Consider the following 13,343-nt stretch of genomic DNA (forward strand, 5'->3'; position numbering starts at 1 on the left):
CGTTTCTGTGTGGAGAATGCATGCTCTCCCTGCGTTCACGTGGGTTTTCTCTGGTTGCTCCAGTTTCCCCCACAGTCCATCAACATGCGGTACAGGTGAATTAGGTTGGCTAAATTGTCCGTAGTGTATGAGTGTGTATAGATGTTTCTCAGAGATGGGTTGCAGCTGAAAGGGCATCCGCTGCAAAAAACATATGCTGCATAAGTTGGCAGTTCATTCCGCTGTGGCGACCCATGATTAATAAAGGGACCAAGCCGAAAAGAAAATGAATAAATGAAATTGGCTGTATTGTATGTGTGTGAATAAGTGTATATGTGTGTTTCCCAGTACTTCATTGCAGCTGGAAGGGCATCCTCTGTGTAAAACATATGTAAAACTGGATAAGTTGGCAGTTCATTCCGCTGTGGTGACCCCTGATAAATAATGGACTGAGCCAAAAGAAAATAATTGAATGAATGAAAAAAAAAAAATTATATGAATAGAAATATTTAAGTTGCATTATGAATAATTATTTTTAGAATAATAATAATAATAATAATTATATTACGAATTAAAAAAAATAATTATTATAAATAATTATGTTTTATTTAACCTATTTGAATATTTAATAGCTTAGAGTTTAGCATTGTCAGACAGGACAACTGGCTATATTTCTAACATTTATTACTTCTATCATCTGGATGCTCATCCTGTCATCTTTTATATTTGACATGCATATTAAATCCTGATAATGCTCGTGTTCGCTGTTGCAAATCTATCAACACGCTTTCAGAATGGTCCTGATTACAACCATTGAATGCGTGCAGCCAATCGAGGCGCTCATTTCTACCCATGCCTAAAAGTACACATTGCCACACGGTCCGAGGTATCCCGGCAACAACCAATCAGAGGCGGCGTCGGAGAGTTTATATTAAGCGCTTTTACTCCGCTGATGGCAGTACGCTGAACGCACCTGACAGACCGAGTGACAACACACTGCCGACTGAAGACTTCTTTCAAAATGGCAAATAGGACGATATTCTCTGGATATTAAATGTTAAAGTTTTCGTGTCGAATGTAATATGTGTTTTTGTTGAGGACTGCGGTTTTAAAAGAAGAACAAGAATATAATTAGTGTATAGTTTTTTTTAAAGAACAATTTTTGTCATCATGGAGTCTAATAAAAAGGTAATGTAATGTTACTCACTTCATAGTTGTAGACTATTATAAAAAGAATATATAATTTAATTATAAATGTATGTTTATATTAGCTATATTTGTAATATATTACTTCTGTCAGTCAGTAAACCAAAAGATAGACATTGGAGAAATGGGTTACTGCTGCACAAATGTTGATGCTTTATACTACAATGAAAAGAAAAACAGAATTATGTAGTTTTTTTAACGAATATTTTAACCTGCCGCCATGCAGTCTAATAAAAATGTTATCTAAAGTTGCCTACTTAGCATTTTGTCAATAAAACCAGATGAATACAACTATAGAAAGTCATGCTGCTTCAGTAAATAGGCTGTAACCAAATTGGATTTCTAAAAGTCAATGAATTGGTGAGGATAATAATACAGTATAACACTATTTCTACACATTTTGACTAACAGAACTTAAATTAACATTCTATATTTTTACATTTAAATTTGAGATGCTTTAACAAATATTAAACTGTGCACCTGTGCAAAATAAGTCAGAATTGTGCTACATAAAATAAAAATCTCATTTGTACTGTTAAATAATGAACTAGATTTATGTCTACAGAAGCAAAGGTCTCAGGTGTCATCAGGTTTAAACCCCTAAGCAATGGAAATATGTGCTAAAACCTCCTAATGAGAGCTAAACAGTATGTGACACCCAGAGATTTAGAGGAAAAACTGATGAACTACATCAATGCTTTGTTTTACTTGCATGTAACTTGCTTGCCAGGGACATAAAGAGATGAAAGCGAGGAAGGTTGAACATAAAGGCAGTCACACTTCTTTTGAGTTTTACAGAAGAAATTGACAGCTGCAGGGTTAGTTGAGGTCACAAAGGAAGAACCAACACAATAAATTAATAAAAAAAATATTAAAGAATGATAGAACAGGGACATTTAAGATAGATGTTTAAGGGATTTTAGCTTGTAAACTTGTGTGTTAAAAAGAAACAAGGAAAAAAAAGACTTGTACTGTTTACACTACATATTAATTTCATTTTCATTTATTCCATAATGTAAGTTTTTATGTAATCCACACTGTAAATTGTTAAAGAAGTAAAGAATACTGCAAGAAGTAAATTAAACAGCTTCATGTGCTACAAGAAGATAGTGTATTTCAACTTCAAAAGTGCAATATTCTTTGATTATTAAGTTTGTTTACATAATTAAATTTGTATATATATATATATATATATATATATATATATATATATATATATATATATATATATATATATATATATATATATATATTTATATATATATATATATTTTTTTTTTTTCTTTTTTTTTTTAAGGAAATGCAAGTAAGAATTTAACCCAACCATTGAGTTGGTCAATATTTTACTCCAATTCAGGTTAAAGTAACCCACCACTTTTTAGTATGATGCTAAAGTAAACTTGGCATTTCTTTGCACAGTTTTGTTTAAATTTCTAATTATTTTTGTTAAATATTTGTTTATTTATTTAGTTTGTAATTTATTTATTTGATAAGTATTTATTAGCAATTATTCTAGTTTATTATTACAGTGTAAGGCAGCAGTGCACTTATTACTGAATGACTGCAAAAAGTGGTCTTTTAAACCTAAACCCCTTTGCTTCAGTGGCATTGTTTATGAACTTTTCTATATGTTCATTTCATCAGGAATGCTAAGCTGTGCCTAAGGACATGAGGCCAAAGTTACAACACTTCTAAATGCACTTCATTTATTTGTAATTTTGCTGAACTCAATCACATGCAATAATAATCTGTTGTTATGTAATATTTAACAAGGTTCAAGTCTTACATGTAAACACATGTGCTACAGTCTGAGCAATACTGAGAATGACTGAAAGGGGGCGCCACCTGCCTACTGTCAACTAGTAAATGTTTACTAAAACACATTGGCTCTTCATTAGATAGATTAAAACACTATTAAAAGGCTGCTGATGTAACCTGCTTAAGCTTGAGAATAACTGCTTGCTACCTTTGACTGTTAAAGGAGTAGCATAACTAATATATCTGAAAATGTCTAGTTTGCATCTTTTTGGTACACAAATATACAGTATTGCGCAGGCTGAGATGGCTCTAAATATAAACTAAAGTGTTAAGCTGGGTAAGAATGCTAAGAAGCACGTATAAAATCACATGCCAGTGTTACTTAGAAGTGCCTTCTATATAGTTAATCTGACTGTACGTGCTGGTGCTCACGATCAGCTGGTTGTCTTTGAGGGCCTTTTAAGCATGTTATGTAAAAGCCTACGGTGGTTTGAGTGGATTGGAATAAGAGGCTGCGGTGATGGTGGTATGAGTGCGTGTGCTGCTTCAGGTGCTGCTGGATCTGTAATAGGATCATACTTGATAATCGACAGGGTTTCCCTCATTCAGCATTATACACAACTGAACCATTGTTCACGTGGTGGTTCAAAAGCATTCTGGGTGTAATTACAACTGTTCAAGATATTTTATGTTTTTTTTTTTAAACAAAGCTGTAAAAAATTGCAGTAAAGCCACATTAAAACAGCACATTCATACCTTTTAATTGTCCTGCATTTAATGCCTCTTTAATTTAATATTTTCTGTATTTTGTATGCATAATATATTATGCATTTACCTATTATACATACATACTGTAGCATTTTATAAAATAGATAACATAATAAATATGCCTCATGCCACTATTGTTTTTGTTACTATAAAAAAATTATTATATATATATATATATATATATATATATATATATATATATATATATATATATATATATATATATATATATATATATATATATATATATAAATAATTTGAAACTACAAGCAGTTTTACTTTAAACAACTGAAAACAAATGAAATATACTTACAGTTAAATATACTTACATTTTTGATGAGATATAGTCATTTAAACATTATTATAGTAACATTATATTATATAATAATTTTAAAACAATAATTTTAATTACATTAGTTAACTACATTACTTTACATGAATACTTATAAAGCATTTATTAATCTTAGCCAACATTTGCTTTTATCTTTTAATTGTATTTAATTTTGATTGTAATTTTTTTATAGTATTTTTGGAATGTTTTATTTGTAATTATTATTTAATGGAACTGAGCTAACTTGAATTAACATTGCTGTTTATTTACAAATGCTAACAGAGATATAAACTGTATTTCTCATATTTAATCAATGTTAATTATGCTCATTAATTAACATTAACTAGTATATCTTAAAATATTTTTTTCTGGAAAAAAAGTGGAGTCTTAGGCATATTTTTGTTTTGTTGACTGCAAATCAAATTAAAGCATTTTGGTAACACTTTATAGTAAAATCAATTAATAAATTAACAACAGATTATAATAATTATCAATAGATATGTTACAGTATTTATTAATCTTTGCATTGCATTAATTTATAAAATACAAATTAAAAGTCAGTTCATGTTTACTCAGATGCAATAATACAAAAATATATTTATTTATAAATGTTGAAATTGAAATATTATCATACAGAACCTACAAAAAAGGGTAACAATTTAAAATAATGTTCCATTAGTAAATATAAGTTCATATTTACTAACATGAACAAACTATTAGTAATATAATATTTACAGTTAATGTTAGTAGATCTTTAGTTAAATAACATTAGTGTATGTTGACTCAGAGTGCATTAACTATTGTTAACAAGCACAAATAAAAATTGCAATAGTGCATTAATTAATGTTGAACTATGATTAATAAATGCTTTAAAAAATGATACATACTTAGTTAATGTTAGTAAATACATACACTAATTGACCATTATTCTAAAGTTACCAATAATGGTTAACAATGTTTCTTCAGAATTAAACCCAAATGTTGTTTGTGTTTATAGGAGGTGACTCCTCAGCTGATGATGGCCGTCGGGACTGCTGTGATTGGCTCCTTGCAGTTTGGATACAATACAGGAGTCATTAACGCCCCACAGAAGGTGAACATTATAGACATCTGAAATAAAATGTCATTTAATCTATTATATATAATGCATACGATTATTTAATTAAGCTAATTAGTTCATCAATTCTTTATTTAATTATTGAGTAGACATGTTTTTGCCTCATTTTTTGTGTTAGTGTTTGATTAGACTATTATAAACTATCCTGTATTGATCCTTTTTTTAACTTAGCTTAAGATATGCTGATTCACACATGCAGAGCGTCTAATAATAGAAAAGCACTACTAAACAATTTAGCTTACCCAATTCACCTATAGTGAATGTCTTTGGACTTGTGGGGGAAACCGGAGCACCCAGAGGAAACCCACGCAAACACAGGGAGAACATGCGAACTCCACACAGAAATACCCACTGACCCAGCCGAGGCTCGAATTAGCGACCTTCTTGCTGTGAGGCAACAGTGCTACCCACTGTGCTACTGCGCCACCACTGTTATGTCTATGAAGTAAAAAAATAGCTGCAATGTAAAGATTACAATGTACTAATTAGTTTCTTATATAAAACACAACAGAAGCTATTTTGAAGAATGGTGAAAACCTGTAGCCATTAATATCTACAGGGGGAAAAAATGACTGCCAGATTCTGAGATTCTTCAAAATTTTTATTTTGGAGTAAACAGAAGAAAGAAATAGGACTGTAACAGGATTGTTTTTGAGTGAACTGTCCCTTTAAACTTGCTTGTAATCTGCAACTATTATTATTTGTTCACCATTAATAATGAATGACCTTGACCTCTTTATGGGTCACATCTACTGAGGGTTCTGGATAAATCCCGCATACTATATTTGAGACAACTCTATAAATGGAATGGAAATCATGTGCCATTCATTACACTAGTCTTTTAACAGGATAAAGAGAAGAAGTCAAAAGTCAAGGAGCTGGTAAAGACACCATTACTGTAAAGGGGGTTTTAGGAATATAAGTAATAGGAACTAAATAGTTTGGGCTAGTTACACTGTCATTTAAAAGTTTGGACTTTTTTGGACATAAAATTTTGAATGCATTAAAAATGGATTCCCTGGTCTCACAATGCAGATATTGATTATCATGTCATTGATTTGGTTCAGTTCGATATCACAATGCATTGACGATGTACTGCATCCTCAATTATAATTTCTGCTTTATCTATACAGTTTTACCATTGAATGCAAGGAGAATATACTGTATGAATTCAACCTTTAATTTTACCTGCTTGAAAGAAAACATGGTTCTTGAACGTATCAATTAAATAAGCGATAACAATATGTTCAGCATTGTGTTCCGCTGCTGAGTTATAATGTACTGTACCTTCAGTGTCAATTGAACAATGTATAACAGTCTAGGCTTGTCTAGGTCTATTAGAAATCAGATATAATCATACAATGATATAAAAAAAGTTTTTATAAATAAATAAACATTTATTTGTTGCCTATAATATTACATTTGATTTCATACATTTAATTTTACAAATATGTTTTAATTAAGTAATATTACAATTTTGACATACTCAAACCACTGCAGCTTTGTTGCACATATGTCTTATATAGATAAAATGTAAATGTTGGAAATCTTGTAACAGAGATTTCTGCTTGAAATTAGAAATCAAAAGTCACCTAGTTTCTTCAAGAGCCATGACCGCATTTGAAATAACAGTAAATGTTATTGGAGTGTGTTATGAAGGAGCACAATTGTCAGTCTGTAATGAACTAATAAAAATAACTTCAAAAGCACATGACAGAAAATGTGCAGAAGACAACTTTAAGCTTATGTCATTCAAAGTAGATGGTGAAGTGTTCAAAGAAATTGGTCATAGTGAAGATAAGTGAGAACAGCCAGGTACTCTGCTTCTTACAACAGATCTATGTATAGCTGCAACATACAAGTTTGTGAGGCTATTTGCAAATGTTTGTTTGGACGATGGATTTGGGAAACACCAAATAGCTGAACCATCTTGGGAACTACAGAACTTGCCAAGATGGTTCAGTTGGTTTAGTTGGTCAGATGGTTTATAGTTTTGGAAAATGCATTCTGTTTTGACACTACATTTCTGCTCCCTCTGCTGTCTCTAATGTGGTACTGCTGGATGACTGTTGACTGAAGTTAGAGAAGTGTAATGATATTTAGGTCACAATTCACAGTATTAACAAACTATTAACAAACACTACTAGCTTAATGAACTACTAATTAGCTGTTTATTAATAGTTAGTTAGTTAGAAGTTGGGTTTTGGTTTTGGGTAGGATTAGGGATGCAGAATAAGATCATGCTTTAGAACTGTTAATGAAAAGTTAATATCTTATTAATAGGCAGGTAATATGCTAGTAGTTAATAACATGAACTGTGACAGAAACTAAAGCGTATAAATACGTTTTTAAGAAAATGAAATTACATAAAAAATGTTGAAATTCCTTATGAATCTCATACCCACTTGATAATGTTGTTTTTTTTCTCTCATAGATCATCGAGGGCTTCTACAATGAGACGTGGCATAACAGGTATTCAGAGTACATTCCGCCGACCACTCTAACCACACTCTGGTCTGTATCAGTGGCCATTTTCTCTGTGGGCGGCATTCTCGGCTCCTTCTCAGTGGGACTCTTTGTAAACCGCTTTGGCAGGTAACTTCAAAATCTACAGCAGTCAGAACCTTACCGATACTTTGCTCCTCTTCTGGATCTGAAACTCTTTGTGATCTTCCAACAGGAGGAACTCAATGCTCATAGCTAACATTCTGGCCTTCATAGCTGCTGCTTTTATGGGCTTTTCGAAGCTGGCTGAATCCTGGGAGATGCTTATTATTGGACGGTTCATTGTGGGTCTTTACTCGGGCCTGTCTACAGGCTTTGTGCCAATGTATGTTGGAGAAATTGCCCCGACTTCATTACGTGGGGCGCTGGGAACTCTTCATCAACTTGGCATTGTCATTGGCATCCTCATGGCACAGGTGTTTAAGTATTTAAGCATTTTTTATTATTAGACATTTTAGCAGACATTCTTTTGTAAATACACTTTTTTAAAATATGAACATAAAACAGATATTTTAGCAATTAGACATTTGAAAAAAACAACAACAACCAACAGTCATAAAACTAATAATTAAACAAAACAAACAACATGCATTCCCTCAACCAACCACCCACCCACCAGTGCTATCCAATGGTAAAAGTAAGTACTAAAGGCATAGTAAACATATTAATCACAATTCTGTAGAAAGGAAATAAAGGGGGACCAATTTTTTTCAAATAACAAAACTGCTAGATTAAATTGCCTTTATACCAGACTTGATCTCCCTCAGGTCTCTATCATTGACAATGATTTACATTTACTCATTTAGTTGATGCTTTTATACAAAGCGACTCACAGGTGAGGATTAAAGAAGCACTTCAAATCAGAACAGAGCGTAGCAGTATACAAATGCTACCCAGGCTCAATTTGAAGAGTTAGTCCCATGGACGTTTCTGGAGGCCGCAAATTATATAGCCGGAGGTACGTATGGCTGCATTCCAATTTTTAAGCGAACACTAAGGGGCGGTATGACGCTGTTCGTTTTTGCGCTTACCGACTGACTGCTTACCTCCATGTGGAGGGCTTTCCCGCCGCAACCAGTTTGTCGAGTTAGCTTGTTGTGTACGTCAGCGGCCTTGAGAGGCAGAGAGGAGCTGACCACGATGACGACAACCGGGTTCGAGTCCGGGGAAGAGCGGTTCCAGAAATGAGGTAAGACAAAAACAGAATCCAAAAAATAAAGTAAACAAGTTCATAACAGGGTGAGAATGTGGTCAAATCCGAAAACGTGGTGAAGATCAGACGAGGGAGACGACAAAGAGGGAGTGACAAGTCAGTCAACAGCGGCCTCTGGTGGATTTACATGAGAACAGCAGGCACGGATGGCAATTTGAGATGTCAAAAAGTGTACACGGTGGCCTCTGTGGATTTGCAAAAACCAAAAACTGCACAAAAACCTACCTCCTGGGACATATTTGGCACACCCCAGAAATGTATATAGTAGTTACATTTTCAAAATGAGTCTGGGTCGGCTTTTTTTAATAGACATGGCCCGCATATCGTCATCTTCATCATCTTGTCATTTAACCCCAACTGTTTAGACATAAATGATCTTTGTGATCTTTTTCCTGTAGATCTTTGGTATTAAAGAAATCATGGGTTCTCCCACATTGTGGCCCTTCATGCTTGGCTTCACCTTTATCCCAGCTGTGCTCCAGTGTGCCCTGTTGCCCTTCTGTCCTGAAAGCCCACGATACCTCCTCATCAACCAGAACGAAGAGGCCAAAGCCAAGAGCGGTAAGTACTGTGTCTAAAGCTCCACTTAAGATGTTGCCTGTGCCCTCAGCCTAACTAACTGATTTCCACAGTGCTAAAGAAGCTGCGTGGCACTGATGATGTGGGCGCAGACATGCAGGAGATGCGGGACGAGAGCAGACAGATGATGAGGGAGAAGACAGTCACCATCCCCGAGCTTTTCCGCTCATCACTGTACCGTCAGCCCATCTTCATCGCCATCATGCTGCAGCTCTCACAGCAGTTCTCCGGCATCAATGCTGTACGCTTTCCTGCTTATTTCTTTTCTGGCAATACATCTATTCACTTTCCTATCTACTTCTACTGTACTAGCGAAATATAAATTGATGTTTGCCAACTAATACAAATTTTTTTTAGTATAATTTATTTTATAAATCATTATTATTAAAATAAAACCAAAACAAAGTAAAACATTTTCTATTACTATAACTTAAAGCACCAAATCATCAAAATAGAATCATTGATGGATTATAACACTGCATTCAGCTTTTACAGCTGAAAATAAAATATATTATTTTGTTAACTGAAATAAAAGACATTTACTTTAAATTTTAATAATATTTCAACTTGTTCAAATAAATTCATTCTTGGCAAACAGAAAACATAAAAAAACTATTAAAAATATATTATATAATTACATAATTAAATTTATGTTTTAAATTATGGTTTGTAGATTTATCTGAATTTTCTTTTGTTTTTAAGTCAAATGCCAATGATGGCTGTAAATGTAAAGGTCTTTAAATAGCTGCAGATGCTACTAGAAACTGATGAGAAATTACCTGTACTGGTTTTTGAGAAATGTATTATGTGAATTAATCTAATGCTAATTAGCTAATCAAAACAATAAATAGTTTTAATAAAATCATTGTGTATCACAAAACTTATCACAAGGTCATTGATAAACAGTGATTTTGCATGCTAAGTAAATGTTATTGTTTTTTTTTTTTCAGGTATTTTATTACTCTACTGGTATATTTGAGAAAGCGGGGGTGTCTGAGCCAGTTTATGCCACCATTGGTGCTGGAGCTGTGAACACAGCATTCACAGTGGTTTCTGTAAGTTAGTAAAAGTGTTTACTCAGTATGTGTCTACATTGGCTAATTGTGATAACTCACCCCTATATACACTTTTGGAGATCGCAAATTATGTATAGCTCGAGTAATATATGGCTGCAATTTGTCTTTAAAACAAATGCCACAGGGAGGTTAGAGGCCGTTCCTTTTCACGCTTACTAGCTGACCGCTTATCTCTATGTGGACGGCTTTTCTCCTGTTAGTGGCTCGCCACATATGTGGAGGATTTGAGACGCAGAGCGGAGTTAACTGTGATGACAGGGTTTGAGTCTGGCAAAGAACAGTTCTAGAAAGCACAAAAACAAAAGCCATAAAATAAAATAAATAAGTAAATAACAGCGTGAAAATGTGGTAAAATCTGAAAACATGGTAAAAATCAGGCTGCTGTGAGAGATTTTCTTATTCTGGACTGCTTTTAAAAACACTATCAGTTAGGTTTATGGAAGGAGGTGGGCTCTGGTCAATTGGTGCTTTTTAATACAGTCTCGGTTTGGTTTAGGGAAGGAGGAGGGTGGGGGGATTGGTCAGTCAGTCAGTAAGTTAGTCGACAGCGACCTCTGGTGGATTACGCAAGAAGAGCAGGAGCGAATGGCACTCTCAAGAGAAATTTGAGATCTCAAAAAGCCTACACATCGGCCTCTGGTCATCCTTGACAACATTGGGATGTAAAAAATAAGGGATATGCCCTCCATAAAAAGGGACCCCCCCCTAAATATTATGAATATATTATATATTATTATTATACATTACTAAATATGTTTATTTGGAGCTGTTTCATAGTAAATGAGCAGTTAAACGGTCATAAATATGTTTTATTATTATTATTTACAAAAGAAAAAATAAATAGTATACATTAGCAGCAAATAGATTAACAAACAGTTCAGCTTATTAAAATGATTAGCTAATATAAAGACACAGAATCAAGTTAATGAATCCCATTAGCCATTTCCTAACTGTATAACTTACACATTCTGATTAAAGAGCAACGAATAAATGATTTATTTATATTTTTCTTTGTTTGATTACATTAAATAACAGGTGTCTCTTTAAAAATGCACACGTCTAACGTTATAATGAAAGCATTTAGTTGCCTTCCTAACTTTTTAGACTCATTTAGGACGAAATTACTTGTGTTTAAAAAAAAACCCAAGATCAACATCTTTAGATGTTATTATTATTAGTTATGTCTATAAGTCTGTTCATACACACACTCAAAACCCAGACTTTCACTCTGCTTCAAGTCACGAGTCAAACAGCTTCTATTTATCACTATGGAGTGTGTCAGCTGACAGTCATGCAGTGCTATATGACTTTGAGGATTGCATATGAAGGGGAGACGGCCCCTGTAATGAAAAGGAAAGGGAACTGTGCCGTTTTATGTTTATTTCAAAGTGTTTTCATGCTCGAATAAAACGAAAGCACAGAGCAGACTCACATTTAAGAGTAAGGGCGGTCTCTGGTGGTTCGGTGGTATGGGTTGAATATAGGGAGGCTTGGCTCTTTAATGTTTATTTGCCACCCTTCAGAGAAAGACTGAAAATATGAGAGAAATACGTGAAAATACCTTTATGGGATGATAGTGGGATAAAACTGTAAAATACAGTAGAATCCCAGGAAAAACAGGAGGGTTGACAGGTATGCCTCTGGTGGATTCTCAAAAAAAAAAAACTGCAAAAAAATTACCTCCTGGGATGTATTTGCTGCTCTCCAGAAATGTATATAGGGTTATGTAATCAGAATGCACCTCGGTTAGTATTCTTATGCTTTGTTAACACTTAATTGAAAATGCTTGTATTCCTTTGTAATTTAGCTGTTCATAGTGGAGCGAGTAGGCCGAAGATCACTGCATCTTGTTGGTTTGATGGGAATGGCTGTGTCTTCTGTTCTCATGACTATTGCAATGGCACTACTGGTATGTGAACACATTTATGCGCAATACTTAATTTTGTGTTTCAGTGTGAACTGAAATATGTTTATCCTTCATAGACAAAAGTGGAATGGATGTCATATGTCAGCATTGTAGCCATCTTCAGTTTTGTGGCATTTTTTGAGATTGGACCAGGCCCAATCCCATGGTTCATTGTGGCAGAGCTATTTAGTCAAGGCCCTCGTCCTTCTGCCTTCGCTGTCGCTGGTTTCTCCAACTGGTTTGCCAACTTCTTAGTGGGAATGTGCTTCCAGTATGTTGAGGTACGGAAACTTGAGCACATCTATTCAGTCTTTTCTCAGTGTTTTCACTTTTGTTCAAATACTCACCGTCTGTTTCTTCTGACAGGAACTGACCGGCCCATACGTTTTCATCATCTTCACTGTCCTCCTGCTGATATTCTTCGTCTTCACCTACTTCAAAGTTCCTGAGACCAAAGGCCGGTCGTTTGAAGAGATCACAGCCAGCTTCCGCACCGGGGCAGATAAATATAACCGAGATGATTTGAACACACTGGGGGCAGATTCACAACTCTGAGCTCTACACACAGGTTTATACAGTGAAGGCTATTTCACACCAGGGATGATAACTAGCACATTTTAACAATTGTTCTAATTTGATTAGATTCTTAAAGAATTTATAACAATAATAACATTATTGTTGGGATCACAAAATAAAATTCTGAAAGCCAATCAGAATACTCTCAGCATTAAAGATTTTGAGTGTTTAAAGTGGCCGATGACAATTAAAAATATATATTTGTGATAATGAGAAGTAACCGGCTGGTTTTATGTCTGTCATGAAACATTAAATTCAGTTGATCGCTATATTTTATTTTAATTTGTATTATCTTACTTATTCTAATGGTGGCTATATGTCATGTTGAA

The 13,343-nt window shown here is 34.0% G+C and overlaps 1 protein-coding gene across 1 annotated transcript; it reads left to right on the forward strand.

Moving 5' to 3' along the window:
* Positions 1 to 933: 933 nt before the first annotated feature.
* On the forward strand, positions 934 to 13,053 carry slc2a1a (solute carrier family 2 member 1a). The gene is made up of 10 exons (NM_001039808.2): positions 934 to 1,167; positions 5,040 to 5,135; positions 7,594 to 7,754; positions 7,840 to 8,080; positions 9,276 to 9,438; positions 9,510 to 9,697; positions 10,407 to 10,511; positions 12,340 to 12,441; positions 12,516 to 12,719; positions 12,805 to 13,053. The coding sequence occupies exons 1-10, from the start codon at positions 1,150 to 1,152 to the stop codon at positions 12,991 to 12,993; spliced, it is 1,467 nt and encodes a 488-aa protein (NP_001034897.1). The 5' UTR covers positions 934 to 1,149; the 3' UTR covers positions 12,994 to 13,053.
* The last annotated feature ends 290 nt before the right edge of the window (positions 13,054 to 13,343 follow it).

The sequence above is a fragment of the Danio rerio genome, chromosome 23 (genome assembly GCF_049306965.1).
Source record: "Danio rerio strain Tuebingen ecotype United States chromosome 23, GRCz12tu, whole genome shotgun sequence".
Taxonomy (NCBI): domain Eukaryota; kingdom Metazoa; phylum Chordata; class Actinopteri; order Cypriniformes; family Danionidae; genus Danio; species Danio rerio.